The sequence below is a fragment of the Mercenaria mercenaria genome, chromosome 3 (genome assembly GCF_021730395.1).
Source record: "Mercenaria mercenaria strain notata chromosome 3, MADL_Memer_1, whole genome shotgun sequence".
Classification (NCBI taxonomy): domain Eukaryota; kingdom Metazoa; phylum Mollusca; class Bivalvia; order Venerida; family Veneridae; genus Mercenaria; species Mercenaria mercenaria.
The window spans coordinates 12,209,789-12,230,633 of NC_069363.1; the positions used below are offsets into that span (position 1 = coordinate 12,209,789).

Consider the following 20,845-nt stretch of genomic DNA (forward strand, 5'->3'; position numbering starts at 1 on the left):
TTTCAAGAAAACTTTTTTTTGCCCCCAAAGGGAGGCATATTAGTTTTCAACTGTCCGTCCGTTAGTTTGTTCGTCACAACGTTAACTTTTTGCATGAAGGGGGGCCTCCGTGGCCGAGTGGTTAGAGTCGTTGACTTCAAACCATTTGCCCCTCATCGCTGTGGGTTCAAAACCTCATTTGTGGCGTAGAATTCTTCACGTGAGGAAGCCATCCAGCTGGATTACAGAAGGTCGGTGGTTCTACCCAGGTGCCCGCTCGTGATGAAATTATGCACGGAGGGGCACCTGGGGTCTTCCTCCACCATTAAAGCTGGAAAGTCGCCATATGACCTAAAATTGTGTCGGTGCGACGTTAAACCCAATAAAATAAAATAAATAAATTTTGCATGAAGGCACTTTACTCACGAACCACTGCACCCAGGACCTTCAAACTTCTCCTGCTGATAGTACTTTTTGAGTACATGACCCCTACATACTTTGGGGTCACCAGGTCAACGGTCAAGGTTACCAGGTCAAAGGTAAAGGTGCTGCGGGGGCATTTGTCACCATTAGTGACAGCTCTTGTTTTAATTCAAAAATGTAAAAGAGTGGCTTTAAATGTTTATTTATTGGTCAAAAGTTTTCCAAAGCCATATGTTATTGAACTATCATATTTCTGCAGGAATGGCATTTATCCACTCACAGCATTTGACTTGCCACAGCCACCAAACACCCGACAAAGGCCCATAACTCCAGAAACAACAGAACAGGAGAAGACAGAAACACCAGAACCCATGGACGTAGAGTCACGGCGCGTTACAAACATGACATGTCAAATCAAGCGTTTACAAGAAAACATGTCGTACCATCTGGTTCTTATCCTTCGTATGGATGATAAAATGAATCGTCAGCTAGAGTGTGATTTTGGAACGGAAGATAATGCCTCCATCCTAGCAGAAGAACTAGTTCATTATGGATTTATTAATGAGGTAAGAAAAAGTTGGACAGAAAAAAAAAATAACTTTATCTGCTTTAGAATGACATGATCCGGGCCACAGGGCAAGGCCGTATGTATTAAACAGTTGGAAGGATTTTCATAAAACTAACATCAAATGTTTACTTCACTAAGACTACGTGCAGGGCACACCACCCAGATTACTCAACATAAAGTTATCAGAGAAAATAGACTGATTTCCACATATACTTTAAATCTTGTTTTTTTTCAACCCGGTGATTACTTACTACATTGTACGTCAAATCAAAGTTTTTTTATTTTGTGGATTTTGATTAACCGTTCAATATATTAAGATTATTTTTGTGTCTTAATTTCATAGCAAGACAAGGATAACCTATCTGTCTTCCTGACGGACCACCTGCGAGATGCCGCACTGGTAAATGGAGTTCCAGAAGACATTACACCACAAGTGCCTATCTCTGTCTCTTGAAAATTTATAGCCAATGAAATCATTAGGCCAATCATATCTTGTGTCACAGCTTGGTGTGTAGAGGAGGAACTTCTGATCAGAGCAGTCAAAGAGCTTGTCTCATTTTATCTACATTTTTCTTGTCATAAAAGTATTTCAGAATTCATATTCTGGTCATGAACATGTTTGTATATGACGCAAAAATTTCCGTACTCAACAATGAAGAGGCTATGTACAGTTTTAGGTGAAAGTCTGAGCTTACATTTACTTCTTACTCATGATAATGTATCTGAGTTTAGAGACCAGTGTTTCAGATTGGTTATTTTCAAGATCCAGGTCAAAATCGACCAGATAGTTTTGAGACTGGTACTCGAAGTCAGCTTTATAACTTGGTACCTAGTATAGAATTCTAGATACCTGATATGCGAATAATTTAGCAGGATAACAACCTGTCCTATATAGACCGGACATTTCAGGAACTTTGTAGATATCCATGAGAAGATTCATGAATGATATAGCGAAATATAACAGTATATCCATTAATATAGTAAAGATGGTTATTTCTGAGTCTTAACAGAAAAGTTTTGTGTTGCTGTCTTTAAAGTGTCATAGATTTTTGCCATATATTGTGATTGAAAAGCTCATTTTGTAGAAGCATTTTTTTTGTTTTTGTTTATAAAGTGTGTAATTTTTGGCCAAAGATTAAAAGAAACAACATGTTTATAACTGCAACTGAAAATAACTCATTTATTTGCTTACCATAATAAACTACTTATGATCAGTACAGGTGGTATTTCAGTATATAGTGCAATTTGTAACTCTTGTAAGTGCTTGTTTTTATGCCCCCGAAGGGAGGCATATAGTTTTTGAACCGTCTGTCGGTCTGTCCGCAATTTTCGTGTCCTGTCCATATCTTTGTCATCGATGAATGGATTTTCAAATAACTTGGCATGAATGTTTACCACAGTAAGACGACGTGTCGCGCGCAAGACCCAGGTCTGTAGCTCAAAGGTCAAGGTCACACTTAGACATTAAAGGATAGTGCATTGATGGGCGTGTCCGGTCCATATCTTTGTCATTGATGGATGGATTTTCAAATAACTTGGCATGAATGTGTACCACAGTAAGACGACGTGTCGCGCGCAAGACCCAGGTCCGTAGCTCAAAGGTCAAGGTCACACTTAGACATTAAAAGATAGTGCATTGATGGGCGTGTCCGGTCCGTATCTTTGTCATCCATGGATGGATTTTCAAATAACTTGGCATGAATGTGTACCACAGTAAGACGACGTGTCGCAAGCAAGACCCAGGTCTGTAGCTCAAAGGTCAAGGTCACACTTAGACGTTAAAGGTCATTTTTCATGATAGTGCATTGATGGGCGTGTCCGGTCCATATCTTTGTCATTCATGCATGGATTTTAAAATAACTACGCATGAATGTGTGACACAGTAAGACGACGTGTCGCGCGTAAGACCCAGTTCCGTAGGTCAAAGGTCCTAAACTCTAACATCGGCCATAACTATATATTCATTCATAAGTGCCATTGGGGGCATGTGTCATCCTATGGAGACAGCTCTTGTTAATTCTACTTTTGAATCTGTGAAAAAAATTAAATGTTTGTTATATGAATTGTGCTGCAAATACATGTCTGCAACTTGTTGTTTTGCACACTGCAGAAAGAACCAGATATATCATATGTAACTGTTAGAAGTTATAACAGGATGTCTTGAATATACAGTTAAACTTGTCTACAGTTTAATTGAAGCAGTTTCTCTTGAATGTACATTCAAACCTCTATAAAGACCCCCAATTTTTCAATTGTCTCTTGAATGTACAGCCAAACCAATGTATAGATACCACCTGTTCAGTTGTAGCAGTTTCTCTTGAATGTATAGTCAAAACTGCTATTAATGGAGCAAAGTTTCAATCTGTCATGATTCTAACAATTTGGCTTATATTTCAAATTGCTGGAGTGTACTAACATGTATGCTGAGTCCTTCACATGATGTTCACATGTATGGGTTAAATTATATTCACAAATATATGTCAGATTGTACCAGAGCTACTCTACAGTCCAACTATTTGTTGAGGGCGAAGATCTCCAAAATCTGACTGCAAATTCATTAGAGTGGCTACAACAACAAGTTCAACAAGATTCCTTTCTTGCAAGTGTTTGGTTTGATTAAGAGTCTGAACTCATGTTTTCTTTAAACCAGATTGTCAACACTATGAATTAAGAAACAGATTTTTTTTAATGTCTTTATCAAAACACCAAGGCCTTTGCATTTTCTACCACCAGATGGTAAATCAAAGCCTGCCTACTTAATTCAACAGGGAGAGTGCAGATCTATGGACCACAGAGGTTGTGCATTTGATCCCCGAGCGAGGCATATGTTCTCCGTGACAATTTGATCAAAGTTTTTGGGTCTGTAATCATTTGTTGTCCACATCTGATTCATGTGGGAAGTTGGCAGTTACTTTCTGAGGACACGTTTGTACTGGTAAAGAATCCAGGAACACTGGTTACATTAACTGCCTGCTGTCATATAACTGAAATCCTGTTGAAAAATGGTATTTAACCCAAAACAAACAAGGAGGCCTTGTTTATTTTTATTCTAACATGTCCAGACAATAAAAATTATGCTAAACTTCTTTCATCCTTGTAATGAAACAGACAACAGGCTGTTTCACATTGTATTTAACATCATAATGTTCTCTAACTAGTCCTTAATATCAACCATTGTTTATCACAAAATATAGAATGTTTGACTACCTTTGTTGATATGACAGAAAAACTAAACCATGTTAGATGTAGCAGATAGAATGGATTATGAGATCTATGACTTAGTTTTACAAGAAGCCATGTATTGGACTACTCTCTGAGCTCGTGTTCTGTTATCTCTCTCGTATTAAATTGCTCAGTGGAACTGACGTTTGTAGTAGCTTTGTGCTCCTTTCTGAATTTGAGTTAATAAAAAGTAGTTACAAATTGATAGAACATAGATGTACATAATTTATGTTGAATAGTGTTGTATTAGTACAAATATAACAGTATTAATCAGTCATGTATTTTGCATTATTTGTTTTGTTTATTTTAATTTTTGTGCAATATATATACATTCTTTTATATTCAAATTTATATAACAAGTTAATTTAAAGGAAGAGTGGAAAACTCACAATATACACCTTTCACAGCAGATTACTTTTGACTCCTAGAATACTTTACTTATATTGAGCAGACTAAATGTCAGTTTTCTCAATTTCAACAAATCAATTGGTCATAACTCCAGAGCAACAAAGACTATCCACCTGGTTATCTAACTTTGCCGAGATATTATGCACATAAACATTCTGACCAAGTTTGGAGAACATTGGATAAAAACTGCTTAAGTTATAAAGTGGATACGGTCGAGTTTTGCAATTTCAAGTAATGCAAGAACCATAACTCAAGAATGACTGGGAGTATCCAGATTGTTATCAAAGTTTTCCGGAATAGTATGCCCATAAACATTGTGGTCAAGCATGCTGAAAATTGGATAAAAACTACATAGAGAGCATACAATGTCAGTTATGGCAGTTTTTAGTTATTTAAGGGCCATAACTCCAGTACCTCTTGGACAATCCAGCTGAGTATTGAACATAGTTAAGTTCAATTACTTACTTAAGTAATTAAGTAAGTATAATTACTTAGGTAATATGCCCATAAATACTGTGACTTAGTTGAAGGGGTTGGCACTGGATAAGAACTGCTCAAGTTTGAGAGCGGATAATTTTAGTGTATGCTACCTAATTGCCGCCTGCTGCCAAGTCACCGCCCCACCTGCCAGCTGCAGGTGTTCACATTATACCGGGGCGTATAAAAACTGTATAAAATACACAAAAAAAATTAGTTTTGTATACAACAGTGTTTTACTCGGTATGCTCAAGACATTTTGCATAAATAACAAACATTAAAGGAAAAGGTGCTTAAGAATTTATATCCATGCTACAAATTATCCATGGGCCTCCATGATAAGAGTAGTTCAGGTTGCTGACTTTGAATCAGTTGCCCCTTAAAACCAGTGTGGGTTCGAAACCTTGCTTAGGATGTAGAATTCTTTATGTAAGGAAGCTATCCAGCTGGCCTAGGGAAGATTGGTAGTTCTACCCTGGTGTCCGCCCGTGATGAAATGCCCGGAGAAGTACCTAGGGCCTTCCTCTATTATCAAAAGCCAGAAAGTTGCCATACGACCTTTAATTGTGTCAGTGTAACAGCAAAACAAAATATCCACAGTAATTATATTTTCTCACTTTTTTAAATAAATTTTAAATACAAATAAGTTGTGTTACATCTCCTTTATGTATTTTTTTTAAAACTTAAAGTGCTATGTTTTGTACATTTTTTTTCTTTAGTTTATATTACCTAAGAATTGTAGAAAATATTTATGTAAGTTTACTGTTAGATTTTTGGACCATACTTCATATACTTCAATATACTGGTATCATATGTTTGTTAGACAAAATATGAAGATGCTTTTGAAGGTGAGAACTTATTGTTATTACATTTCAGTATCCTAGTGACATAGAATGTTTAAATGCTGAGTAACACTTGCCAAAATTAAAAGAAAGATAATTTCATTTAAAATTATGAACAGATTTGGTGTCTGTTAAGTTTCAGCATAAACAAATGTATTTGAATTGATTGTAGAGAACATTCTCGTAAGTTATGTTTATACTGCTCGATGATTGCTTTCTGGAGTTTTGGCAAGATTTCATACCTTAAGAAACTGCAGCTAAATGTCACTGTCCTTGAACCTGTGACATCCAGATCTATTGTCTGACACTACCCCGTTCTGCTGTGCCTCATTTTTTGGTTTTCTTAGTGCTACTTGTTATATATTTTATTGATGTTTTGTTTGCAAGATTCTATAAACACATTCTTGTCTGTAAGAATAAATTTATTTGTATAGAATTGAAGTAAGAACTAGCTCTTCATTTGGAAGGAAGATTCAGATATTTTTTAGATAACAGATCACGTATTTGTACTTTTGTACCCAGTTCATTAAAATAAGCCACAGAAACCAGTAAGGTAGTTCTGCATGTTTGATAAACTGGAAGTAAAGGCATAAAGTTATTTATCCAGATAATGTAGAATAAAGCCAGAAACAAAAATCATTTTATATATAAATGGCAACCAGTGAGTAAAATCATAAAAAAAACAGTAATGTTACTATCTTTCTAGAGATCAAAAAAGATATTAAAAAGTTTGACATGTTAAATAATTAATTCCAATTAATGCCTCAAAATTAGCTTAAAATGTGTGAATCTCTTAAATCATGGTCAAATATTTTAAAACAAGCACATAGACCTATACATTTTTTTCCACCATATTATAGACATGTTAATTTATAATAGTGAGAAGTTTCATAAAAATCTACCTTGTAGAAAAAAATTCTATTTGCAGAAATGCCATCAAAATTGTGATTTCCCCATATTTGTGACTCACAATATGAAAACTTGTGTGGGGCCCAAATATTTCAAATCAATCTAAAATTGAATCAAATACGTGACCCACTTTCTTTTTTTGTATACCTAATTTCGAAGTACATAATGAAGTTTTGAAAAATTAGGGTTAAATCAAATTCTACATTGAAAAAAAAATATCCAAAGGTGCAGAACTACCTTAATTTAGGTAAACAGAGGAAACAAGTTTGCTGAAGAAAATGAAAGATACCTGTTTATTAAAGGAAACAAACGGAAACCATTTAGTTAATGACAACAAAAGAAATCATTTAATTACACAATATTAATGGTTTTATAGCTCGATGATTTTCCTTTTTCCATCTATTGAATCATACAATTATATCACAAATCAATTCAAGAAAAAAAAAAACTTGTATAGATCCATGCCTGATATTGTCTGTTGGCTTTTCAGATTGTTCTGTTAAAAATCAATATTTTTGTTGTCTTTTGCTTTAATTAAGGTTATTTTAGTTTATATTTCACAATAATACAGTATAATTTAACATATATGAATACTGTAATGTACACGACCTTAAAAATACATGAAAAATCTGTACGGGAAAATATACTTATATCTCCCTTTAACGTAGTGTAATACATTCAGTGAAATTTTACTTGCTAAAATCTTCAAAAGATTTGTATCTAGAAAGTATGTATACCTATACATTTTTTGGGAAAAAAATTGATTTTCATTAACCCTTAGCCTGCTGGCGGCAATTGATTTTGCCTTTGCAACCAGTGCAGGGTCATCATGGTCTGCACTGTTCGCTATTCAGTCAGTAAATTTTCAGTGAACACCCCTTTAAATTATAAGTGATGCTGCACAACCAGTCCATTTTAGAAACTTAGCAGGGTAAGGGTTAAAGGTAATAAAATGTCTTACAAATCATAAATTTTTGAAGAAGGTTTTTTAGCTAGAGTAAGCTCTCTTAGAGTCTGATACCAAAATGTTTCACTGCATTCTTTACATTTTCATACTTGGGGGAAGATCCCACTTAGCTACCCACTCCCTGTAAGTGTAGCACAGAATTTTGTTATCTTTTCTGTGCCTTCATATATGAGGGTTATATCCCACGAACAATACATAAAGTGTTCAACAAGTGAAACAAAATGATTTTTTGAAAAAAAAGTCTGTGACACGGTTCTCTTTAATTTAATAACAAAAAGGTACAAACTGTTTAAGATTATAGTGAAATAGATGAGTTCATTGAACATGTTATGTCAATTTTAAAAAAATCCGCTGAAGTTATATTTACTTATTGGGCATTTATTGAATACATGGTTTAATGCAATGCATGAAACAAAAATTACATAATAAAATTATTTTGAAAGTTATCTGTCCTTGAGTTTTCTGATGTCTCTGTTTTATTGTTGCAGATAAAGTGACAGCAGTTAATATGAGAGTGTATAGGGCAACATAAAGATAAAGGAAAATATTTTTAACCACAGAATTATGGCCCCTGGGTAAGCTAGACTTCCCACACTTGGCATTGATATTATATATTGTATAAAAGCCAGATTTGTTGATCAAATTTCAAGAAGGTACTTGGCAACAGAATCTCAGCCAGTGCTTATGCTTGACAAGTAGAAACAGTTAGTAAAAAAAAATGCAGACTTTCAGCTAATATTGCAAGTAACAACACTTTTCTTGAGTAACCTGGTTTCAGGCTATTAAATATTAATATATTTTCATCTTGAAAGTCATGGGACCTCTTGCTATACCATGTTGACTGTGTGTTAAGAAGTTCTGCACATTTGATAAACCAGAAGTAAATGGCACGTCTGGGTAACATAGAATCAGTAATGAGCTGTGCCCTGTCTGCCCTTCCAGTTTGTGTTTGGTCCATAATACTGCCATCCTTAAATGGAGTTAGAAATAACTGGGCACAAATGTTATCCATAATGAGATGATGTGTCATGCACAAGACCCAGACCCCTATCTCCAAGATCAAGGTCACCTTGACCATGACCCAATGGCATTAAAATGAACATCTGAAAAAAAAAAAAACTTGGATCTCAATTGGGTTTGAACCACGACCCATCCTTTCCACAGCACATAAAGTAGCTTTGGCCCTATGCAATAACACAGGATAACTTGTAAAAGTCTTGTGGCTTATTTTCAACAGGGTCCTTGAACATGTCATTAAAAGACAAGAGTATTTAAATAACAGTAGCAATAAAAATTACCATTTGTGCAGTATTAATGCACAAGTTTGGTGTCAACACTTGACATGCATATATTTTATTACACGAACAATGTTATCACAATAAAAATCATATATCACATAAATTCTACATTTGTCAATGACTATTTTATACTTTAAAAGTAGATGTAACTGGAATCCTCAGCCAATTTCGTATTTAAAATCGGATGTTTCTTTACTTCCTTTTTAAAAGCATATTTACTCTTTGTGTTATGATTACTTCCAGTCTAAAATACTATTATAGTAGAAAGTTGAAGTTGTAAAACCATTTACAGCTGGTACATAAAAATTGGTACTGCTACCTCTACTATTATACTGGTGTTGCTCCTTACACCTTTTAAAATTTTCTTTAAGATATTACGGACATTTATCATTAAATATTTTATACACATGATTAAGTCTAAATTGCTTGCACCTATTTTCAATATTTAAAAAGCCAAGATAACTAAAATCTGACACATGCAGAGAAGTTCTACATTCATAATTTAATATATATATCTCACAATTTTATTTTGAGCAATTTGCAGTTTACACTTCAAATGTTTTGAGAGCCCACAATACCACACCAAACTAGCATAATCAAAATGGCAAATTGTAAGCTTAATGTTTCATTTAAATAACTTTTTAGCTTATATAAAAACTTTAATCCAGAATTGACTTTTTTTTGACATATTAACAATAGTAGTGGAAGATAGGTCTTCATCTAACATATAGCGCCTACACATATCTTCACTATTATGAGGGAGTGTAGTATTAAGAAGAGTATTTTTCAGAGTCCTGTGCCTTAATTGTATGCCCATTACAATGAACTGAAAAGTCATGAACTTTGTTGAGCTTATGTCTAGAGCCGAATAGAATACACTCTGTTTTTCCTGTGTAGTGATAGTTTGTTATCTATGAGCCATTTACTACAATTAGCAAGTTCATTACCTAAAACAGAACTGATCACATCAGGGTTCTTATGGGAGAAAAGAATAGAATATCATTAGCATACAAAATTAACTTGCTTTTTTTACTAATGCTAATACCCATATCATTCACACAGCACAAAAATAATAAAGGTCCCAGTATACTACCCTGGGGAACACCGCAAACTATACTATCAAAATCTGACATGGTAAAAGAGCATAGATACACGGTTGGACTGGACAGTAATTTAATCCCCACTGTGAATGTGTTGACCAAAAATCAGTATAGAGCATTTCTTGCTGGAATGCCCAATTACAGAGAACCACAGAGAAATAATGAAAACAAATTTGCATCTCAGAACTGGTGTATGAGACCTTGAGCTGAAAATGTTGTTAAGTTCAAGAGAAATTGACCCTTAAAAAGACATAAGACTGGTTATAATAGACAAACTTAGCCAGTATATTGTTAGGTCAAAAATGTGTTAAGCCAATTCTGGGCAATCACACAACTGGACTCCACTTAAATGCTTAAATGTAAGAATAATATGTTTTCAAAACACTACCTGAGAGACTTTTACATTTTAAGACATTTTTACAGAGACGGAGACGACAACGATGTGTTATTATGGCCGGAAGGCTTCGAAATCAAGATCAAACTATTTGCAGGTTGTAATTGTTTCTTTTCAAAACAATGCAAGATTTTTTAAGTGTTTTGTTTCTACTGTTCATCGCTTTAAAACGCTTTTTATTAAACGTGTTGATATTTAGATTCTTTGGGGTATTCAATGAGTTAGTTCCCTTGGTAGAATACTCTTCATCAAATGAAAGTTCGGATATAGCTTGTTTCGGGTAGTAAACAATATTGATTTCTGGAAAATAATCAATTAGCTGCTGATATCAAGCCTCAGCATGAATTAGAATACACCTGTAGAACTATTGCCGGTAAAACACACGTCATTTTATTGGAAGATCTTGTAGAAATGGAGAAAGAGAGAAACTGGACCAAAGAATTTCCCTTATCCTCTGGCTTAGATAATTATAAACATCTGTGTAATTAAGAGTTTTTTTGCAAACACATAGGCGTGGTGGGAAAAGAGTTAAAGGTAATTCTGTTATTTATTTTATGGAATATAAGAATAATCAAAAAGAGCTGAAGTGTTTTAGCCCAGTTCAGTTTGCATTTTGACCCATTTCTAGACTGATCATGTATTTATAAGTTTCATTCATTTGTCAAACCCAGTACAGAATGTAAAATGGACAATTGTTGTTTTGCCGTGATAAAATGATTTATAAGAAGTTATAAGGTGTCAACAACATTACATGAAGATATTATGTAAGCCTTGGCATTGGCATATCTCTGTGCTTTAAAGCTAGTGCAACTTACAAATTATGTAATTGTACATAATTTGATTAATTGTCAGTTTTGCATTAATTGGTTAAAGTATTTAGTAAGTCCAATATTTTCTTTGTTACTTAAGATCATCAACTGAAACTTGTTTTACTTGCCCATAGTGACAATGTAGTGTGACAAGATGCGCAACTCTACCCTGCAGTATTTATATAGTTAACTCGGGTAAGTTATTCAAAAAAAGCCTTTTTGCTGTTCTCACAAAGTGACCTTAAAAGTGAAATTAGTAGCAAACTGTGGTTAATCCGATTCTCTTTTAGTCTGATCATGACCCGATAAGCATTATGGGATGTTAAGAGTTTTATAGCTTTAAAACTTTTGCGTAAAGCTTCATCAGCCTTGCGTAAAATTTTTTTACTGCATAGCTGGAAAGATAAAAATTCAAGGATTCATGTAATAATTGAATTAAGTCTCATTCAAAATGAGGAATTGGCACAGGAGGGCTTTGTAATATTCTATGATAACTGAAACAAGTTATGAAAGTATAAGCAATAACTCAAATGGGTTATAAACTGCGAATGTCCACAGGACATGTTCTGTGTTTTGCACCGCCAATTAGCACTGCAGCTTCGATCAACAGTTTAACACGTGGGTGCATCAGCTGTGAATACTGAATGCGTGTCGCGATCTTTTAATGACCCAGATTAAGAACTGACAGGATAATGCAATCAATAACTGTTTTATTATAAACTTAATTGGGAACAATAGATGAAAATTTGTTATTTTTAGCATGTCGGCGGTGAAGCTACATGTAGCATTGATGGAAGAGATGATTGAAAACGGTCATTTAAATGATATTTATTTTAAAAGGTAGTAAATTGTAATCATTTAAAATGTAGATTGATTGTTGCACATTTTCAATGCCCTCATATATAAGGCTCCAAAATGAGCATGGAAAAACATATTAACACAGTTTGTAGATCAGGATAGGGACAGCTACGTCAAATAGGCCACATCAGGAAATATCTAAATACAGATGCTACAAAATCGCTAGTAAATTCACTTGTCACTTCAGGCCTTGATTATTGCAGTGCGCTCTTGTATGGTGTTCCGAAGTCATTGCTGAATAGACTTCAGAATCTTCAGAACACTGCACCTCGAATCCTTATATTGAGAATATTGCGTTATGATCACATTACACCGGTCTTAGAAGAACTGCATTGGATACCAGTTACTCACAGAGTGGACTTTAAGATTCTAGTTCACACATACAAAGCATTGCATGACCAATCACCGATCTATGTTAAAGACTTGCTTGAACTCTATCAACCAGCAAGAAATTTGAGATTCAAGAACAACTTAAAACAACTAGCTGTTCCAAAAAGCAAAACTGTGAGGTACGGTGATCGTAGTTTTTCATCAGCTGCACCGAAGTTATGGAATACTCTTCCGGCTTGTAACCATTAGAGATGCTAAAAGTTTGGATGCTTTCAAAAGATCATTAAAAACACACTTTTTCTTCAAGGTCTATTGAAACTAACTTTGCACTGGAAAACAAGCTGTTGTATGACTGTGCAATAGAAGTTATTTACTGTTGTTTATTGTTCTTTAAAATATCTAGTATAATTAATATGTAGAGTCAAACCTGATTCTAGCTAACTACCTTTTAATGTTGATATATTTTTAAATATATTTTTAGCTCACCTGAGCACGAAGTGCTCATGGTGAGCTTTTGTGATCGCCCTGTGTCAGTCGTCCGTCCGTTGTCAACAATTTGACTGTTAACACCCTAGAGGTCACAATTTTGGCCTAATCTTAATGAAACTTGGTCAGAATATTACCCTCATAAAAATCTCGGACGAGTTCGATATTGGGTCATCTGGGGTCAAAAACTAGGTCACCAGGTCAAATCAAAAGAAAAGCTTGTTAACACTCTAGAGGTCACAATTTTGACCCAATCTTAATGAAACTTGGTCAGAATGTTACCCACAATAAAATCTTGGATGAATTTGATATTGGGTCATCTGGGGTCAGAAACTAGGTCACCAGGTCAAATCAAAGGAAGCTTGTTAACACTCTAGAGGTCACAATTTTGGCCCAATCTTAATGAAACTTGGTCAGAATGTTACCCTCAATAAAATCTTGGATGAGTTTGATATTGGGTCATCTGGGATCAAAAACTAGGTTACCAGGTCAAATCAAAGGAAAAGCTTGTTAACACTCTAGAGGTCACAATTTTGGCCCAATCTTAATGAAACTTGGTCAGAATATTACCCTCAATAAAATCTTGGATGAATTTGATATTGGGTCATCTGGGGTCAAAAACTAGGTCACCAGGTCAAATCAAAGGAAAAGCTTGTTAACACTGTAGAGGCCACATTTATAACTGTATCTTCATGAAACTTGGTCAGAATGTTACTCATGATGATCTCAAAGTCCAGTTTGAATCTGGGTCATGTAGGGTGAAAAACTAGGTCACCAGGTCAAATCAAAGGAAAAGCTAGTTAACACTCTATAGGCCACATTTATGACCATATCTTAATGAAACTTGGTCAGAATGTTAATCTTGATCTATAGGTCATGTTCGAATCTGGGTCAGGTGGGATCAAAAACTAGGTCACCGGGTCAAATCAAAGGAAAAGCTTGTTAACACTTTATAGGCCACATTTATGACAGTATCTTTATGAAACTTAGTCAGAATGTTAATGTTGACAGCCCTTTTTTTGTAAATTTGGGGAAGGGTACCAGGTCCCTTTTGGAGGGGAAATTTATGTCGCGAAATCATTGTTTGGAGGAATATATTTGCTGAAAAGTTGTTAAAATCAGGACTGAAAATCAAAACTAATTTCATTTTTTTTGCATGGGGAATTTTTGGCCAAGGTGGGGAAAAAAGTATACTTTTTAGATTGGGGAATGGGGCCGAATTTCGGCCCTAAAATCAGCATAAAAAAGGCCTGGTTGATGATCTTTAGGCCGAGTTCGAATCTGGGTCATGTGGGGTCAAAAACTAGGTCACCGGGTCTAATCAAAGGAAAAACGTTAACACTCTATAGGCCGCATTTATGACTGTATCTCCATGAAACTTGATCAGAATGTTACTCATGATGATCTTAAAGTCCAGTTTGAATCTTGGTCATGATTGGTCAAAAACTAGGTCACCAGGTCAAATCAAAGGAAAAGCTAGTTGACACTCTAGAGGCCACGTTTATGACCAGTTCTTAATGAAACTTAGTCAGAATGTTAATCTTGATGATCTATAGGTCATGTTCAAATCTGGGTCAAATGGGGTCAAAAACTAGGTCACCGGGTCAAATCAAAGGAAAAGCTTGTTAACACTCTATAGGCCACATTTATGACTGTATCTTTATGAAACTTAGTCAGAATGTTAATTTTGATGATCTTTAGGTCAAGTTCGAATCTTGGTCATGTGGGGTCAAAAACTAGGTCACCAGGTCAAATCAAAGGAAAAGCTTGTTAACACTCTAGAGGCCACATTTATGACTGTATCTTCATGAAACTTGGTCAGAATGTTAATCTTGATGATCTTTAGGTCAGGTCCGAATCTGGGTCATATGAGGTCAAAAACTAGGTCACCAGATCAAATCAAAAGAAAATTAGTTAACACTTTAGAGGCCACATTTATGACCATATCTTAATGAAACTATCTTGATGATCTTTAGGTCAATAGGTCAGGTGAGCGATACAGGGCCTTCATGGCCCTCTTGTTTTTGTGTCGTATTGTGTGTCCATATCATTCTGTGATATGTAGTTCGTACAGCGCTTTTGAACGTTTATTTTATAGATGAAAAGAGTACTATAAAAATCTGGTAAATAATGATAATAATAATAATAATGAAAATAACCGATAACTTTAATAGCAATAAATTTATAAAAACTTTCAATGAAACAATTAACAGGAACTTGTAGAACACGTAATGCCCCTCTTGATGCATTCAGTAACTGCTAAGGAACAGAAATTATTTGATCACTGTGCACTGGACGTTTGACTTACTGACCTCAAATCAATAATTATGGGTCCTTTACCAGTCATAAGTGACCTCCGTATCAAATGTGATCTTAGACCAAAGCATTCTCTAGTTATTTGGCAAAAAAAGTTCTACTGTTCTAGGTCAAAATGACTACTGTTTTAGGTCAAAATGACCTTGACATTTGACCTACTGACCACAAAATCAATAGGGGTCATCTGCTGGTCATGATCAACCTCCCTGTTAAGTTTCGCGATTTTTAGGCCCAAGCATTCTCATGTTATCGTCCGGAAACGATTTAACTATTCCAGATCACTTTCACCTTGACCTTTGACCTCAAAATCAATGAGGGTCATCTGCTGGTCATGATCAACCTTCCTATCAACTTTCATGATCCTAGGCCCAAGCGTTCTCAAGTTATCATCTGCAGACAGTTAACTGTTCCGGGTCACTTTGACCTTGACCTTTGATCTACTGACCTCAAAATCAATAGGGGTCATTTGCTGGTCATGACCATCCTCCTTATCAACTTTCATGGTCCTAGGCAAACGCGTTCTTGAGATATCATCTGGAAACCGTTTAACTGTTCTGGGTCACTATGACCTTGACCTTTGAACTACTGACCTCAAAATCAATAGGGGTCATCTGCTGGCCATGACCAACCTCCCTATTAAGTTTCATGATCCTATGCCCAAGCTTTCTTGAGTTCTCATCCAAAACTGTTTAACTGTTCCGGGTCACTGTAACCTTGACCTATGACCTACTGACATCAAAATCAGTAGGGGTCATATGCAACCTCCCTATCAACTTTGATGATCCTAGGCCCAAGCGTTCCTGAGTTATCATCTTCGAAGGGAGGCATAGAAATTCAAGGCCCTATTAACTAGTTGTTTTTCATAAATAATTTGTCAAAACGTTTTTATAAGGCTGAAATTTAAAAGCGTCATTATACGCCGAAATTTCGAGCAAATTTTAGTCTAAAACAGATTCATACAGTCAGTTATTTTGATTCAAACTAGTTTTTTTATCGAAGAAACGTTCGAGCAAAGAGCTATAAGAAAATTATAGGCCTAACTAAACTAAAGGAACCAGCGTGGGAGCCATCTGGTCTAGTCGCGTAATGGCTACCTGGTATTTGAACACTAATTTTTCACTTGGCATGGCAACAGAGGTCTAAATTGAAGCTAGTTTCTGTTTACATTTCATTGTGGATGTATTTTTGACATTTTGGTAGGAAAAATGGGAGAGCAGGTTGTATTTGGTGAAGTCGAGCTCAATTTTAGTATGAGTAGTACTTCCAGGTCACAGCAGTGTGATTTTGATGTCAGTTTACAGTAAGCAAATGTGACAGAGAAATCTCTCTTAGAAGATACATGACCCCTACTTTTCTCTTCATTTTATATCAGTTTTATCATAACTCTTTAAAATGAGATAAGGATTTGTTCTCTGAAATGGGTCTAGCTATGTTTGGTAGCTCTTTAAAAAAGGTCAGTTTAATATAGAATATATAGGGAAAACTATTTACCTTATTGTGACCTATACTAAAAAAAAATAGTGGCAGCAAATTTCACAGCATGTCCTTTTTACGTCGCATTCTACTTTCGTTTTGGCATGCCGAAAAAAACAACAGGAAATAAACTTTCCATGTCGATTTGTCATCTTAAATCTTACTGACAACGAAGAACAATGGGTGTAATCAGCGATATAGGTAAAAGTCATCGATTTATAACATGTAGATTTGAGAAGTGCCTATGTTTTTACGTATTAAACTTGACAATAGTAATACATTATTGAAACTGAGCCTGAGCCAGGCTGAGGTGTTGAAACTGCTGTGAGTAAAACAGTGGACCATTGGCATTGAATAGGCCCAGATGATATTCACCCATTTGTTTTAAAGAGTTTGGCTGATATATTTGTTAAACCGCTCACTATAATAACATTGAAAGATGCAAGAATTTCACCAATATTAAAAAAAAAAAACGATAAAAAACTGATCCAGGTAACTATAGACCAGTTAGACTTACCTCAATTGTGTGTAAAACTATGGAAAAAAATATTCGCAAACATAATTATGAAACACGTTGATGAAAACAATTCATTGTCAGATGATCAATGCGGATTGTGAACTAACAGATCATATGCTTTGCAGCTTCTAAATGTGATGGAAGAATGGAGTGACTATATCGAAAGTCACCAAAGCTGGGACTCAGTGTATCTTGACTTAGCAAAAGCTTTTGGTAAGGTCCCACATGTAAGGTTAGCAAAAAATATCTCGTCTATATTCTCAAATGGATTAAAGACTTCTTATGCAATAGAAGACAATGTGTATCAGTTAAAGGGAGTACATCAACCTGGAGAAGAGTTCGTAGTGGGGTGCTCCAGGGCAGTGTGCTAGGGCCAGTGCTTTTTATTATATACAACTGTATGTGAATGATGTCACAGAGAATGTAAAGTCCAGCATTAAGATTTTTGCTGATGACACTTAAGATTTATGCACCAGCAAGTGAATCACTTCAGATATACTCCAAGATGACCTTAATTCTGTCATGAAATGGGCTGAAACATGGGAATTGAAGTTTAATGTTGAAAAGTGCAAAGTGATCTATTATGGGCATGCAAATCCTCAAAACGGGTATAAAATGAGTAACAATAGTCTTAAAGTGGCACAGGAGGAATGTGATCTTGGCATTATGTTTGAAAGAGACATGAAGTTCAGTAAGCGTATTTCAACAAAAATCAACAAAGCAAACAGCATATTAGCCTTCATCAGCATGTGTTTTGAATTTATTGATGAATACACCTTCATGAAGTTGTACACTGTATTGATTCACCCTCGTATTGAACTTGCAAATGTCATCTGGCACCCATATTTACTCAAGGACATAGACAGTCTAGAAAGACTTCAGAAGAGAGCAACAAATCTTTTGTAATCTTTGAAAGACTTTACATATACAGATCGGTTGAAAAAATTGAAATTACCCAGTCTTTCTCATCGCAGAATGACACAGATTAAGAGGTGACTTAATACATGTTTTTACAATTGTTAAAGGAATTGATGACTGCCCTTTTGAGAAATTGTTCAAGTATTCTTCTTCAACAAGAGGTCATAACATAAAACTTGAAATGCCATGTTCTAGAACAACATTTTGTCTGAACCAGTTTTCTTGTCAAGTTATTAAACCATGGAATGAATTACCACAACATGTTGTAGATGCTAAAACTATAAATGACTTCAAAATAAGGTTAGATAAGCACTAGCAGTGAGAAACTCCATACAAAATAAGACACTAAAATACTGAGCTGTAAACTGCTTTTACAGCTATAATTGACAATGTAAGCAGATCTATCACCATTTTAATTTTAATAAACAAACTGTGATGAAGCAAATTTAGCCATACGGCAACAATTCCAGAACAAGAGGGGCTTAAAAATGGCTTTAACCCTTCCACCAGAGCCCAGAATCATCCTACAGGTAAATCAGTGGTGCCGATGATTGATCAAATATACTTGCTCATTTGATAATAGGCTAAGGCAGTTAAAAGTTGTTCAATAAAACTTGTTGCTTATTAATTAACAGCTTATATCTGTCTCAGAAAATGCAAGCTTACACTTCATGAGGGTAACAGAATAAGAATGTTTGAAAGTATGAATCATCAGTGGCATTTAAAAAAGTCGTCTTTGAACAAAAGAAAGGAAAGCTCATTCACAACATGGTAGTCATTATCTAAAGAAAAATACTAAATGTTTACCATGAGATATGAAAGATTCTCAGATGCAGTGTGAAAGTAGTATGAACAAAAGTGCCAGAATGTAACAATATACGCCCGTCACAGCAAATTTCTTTACTCTAGCACCTGTATTTGCAAATGGAATTTCAAGTTTTGTAAGTCATTTGTTTTTCTAAGTCCAAAAAAAATCCTTACCAGGTAGAGATACCTTAAAATACACCTAAAATTTGAAAGTAACATCTATGTTGTACCACAGAAAAGTGGTCTTGTTTTTTCCCTACGGTCATTTATAAAAAGTAACAATATAAGTTATTTATAGTAACAACTAAGGGAAGATAATCTTAAAAAAAAAAAAAAATTGTAAGAATTGAAAAAAAAAATTGTAAGTCTACACAAAAATCTTTACCAGGTAGAGATTGATCAAAATACACCTCATAATTGGATGTAGCATGCATGTTGTACTACAGAAAAGTGGTAAAGTTACAATATAAGCTATTTATAGCAACAACAAAGGGAAGTAATTCTAAAGAAGGGAATTGCGCATGACACTTCGTCTCATGATGGTGTATAATTGTGCCAAGTTACATCAAAATCCCTCCATGCATGAAGAAGAAATGCTTTGGACAAAGTCATTATTGTATCTGACCTTTGGCCTCAAAGTGTGACCTTGACCTTTGACCTAGGGACCTGGTTCTTGCACATGACACTCCGCCTTGTGGTGGTGAACATTTGTGCAAAGTTATATCAAAATCCCTCTACGCATGATGAAGAAATGCTCCGGACAAGGTTTTCATTCTTGTATCCTTTGACCTCTAAGTGTGACCTTGACCTTAGACCTAGGGACCTAGTTCTTGCGCATGACGCTCCGCCTCGTGGTGATGAACATTTGTGCCAAGTTATATCAAAATCCCTCCATGCATGAAGAAGATATGCTCAGGACAAAGTTCTCTTTCTTGTATCCTTTGACCTCTAAGTGTGACCTTGACCTTAGAGCTAGGGACTTGGTTTTTGCGCATGACACTCCGTCTCATAATGATGAACAATTGTGCCAACTTTCATCAAAATCCCTCCATGCATGAAGAAGATATGCTCCGGACAAAGTCATTCTTGAATTTGACCTTAGACCTAGGGACCTGGTTTTTGCGCATGACACTCCGTCTCATGATGGTGAACAACTGTGCCAAGTTTCATCAAAATCCCTTCATGCATGTAGAAGATATGCTCCGGACAAAGTCTGTGGACGCCGCCCGCCCGCCAGGGGCCTTCCCATAATACGTCCCGTTTTTCAAACGGGTGTATAAAAATGACGCCAACAAGTGCACTTGGACGAATGCCCTTCGATGCCAAACCGCGCGCTTAAAGTGCCCTTTTTTTAGGGAAGCACCATGTCCCTTTTTTGAGTCTGCAGGAAACACTAACAAGGTTACTGCATCAATTGACTTAGAAAATCAAGATTGAATTTTTGTATACAAATTGCTCTGTCCTGTTGAATTGATACTTTATACAAATTATTGAGTGGAATTAACATAACCAGTGAAAGGTGCCTGTCCCTTGACTCTGAATAGTATTTTATCAAAGCTCTGCCCTTATTATTCCCCCGCCAAAGGCGAAGGGGATATTAGAAATGCTCTCCGTCTGTGCGTGCGTCCGCCCGTCCGCAACGATCTTTGTCCGGAGCATAACTCCAAAAGTACTAGAGGGATTTCCTTCAAACTTCATACTTTGATAGAACACATTGGGAGGAAGTGCAGTGTGCAAGAACAAT

General features: G+C 35.5%; 2 protein-coding genes and 1 long non-coding RNA gene across 3 annotated transcripts in view; all 3 read left to right on the forward strand.

Moving 5' to 3' along the window:
• LOC123525431 (nuclear receptor-binding protein-like) overlaps positions 1–8,241 on the forward strand; it is a 42,310-nt gene extending 34,069 nt beyond the window's left edge. Inside the window, exons 13-14 of the mRNA XM_053537881.1 lie at positions 662–968; positions 1,314–8,241. Coding sequence (XP_053393856.1) covers positions 662–968; positions 1,314–1,424 — 418 coding nt within the window. The 3' untranslated portion in view covers positions 1,425–8,241. The remainder of the gene's footprint in view (positions 1–661; positions 969–1,313) is intronic.
• Positions 8,242–10,852: 2,611 nt separating this feature from the next.
• Positions 10,853–20,845, forward strand: part of LOC123525430 (GPI mannosyltransferase 3-like) — a 37,920-nt gene continuing 27,927 nt past the window's right edge. The window contains exon 1 of the mRNA XM_045304470.2: positions 10,853–11,121. The gene's annotated coding sequence lies outside the window, so the exon portion shown is untranslated. The remainder of the gene's footprint in view (positions 11,122–20,845) is intronic.
• LOC128555494 (uncharacterized) overlaps positions 13,100–20,845 on the forward strand; it is a 44,715-nt gene continuing 36,969 nt past the window's right edge. The window contains exon 1 of the long non-coding RNA XR_008370106.1: positions 13,100–14,916. This is a non-coding gene — a long non-coding RNA (uncharacterized LOC128555494). The remainder of the gene's footprint in view (positions 14,917–20,845) is intronic.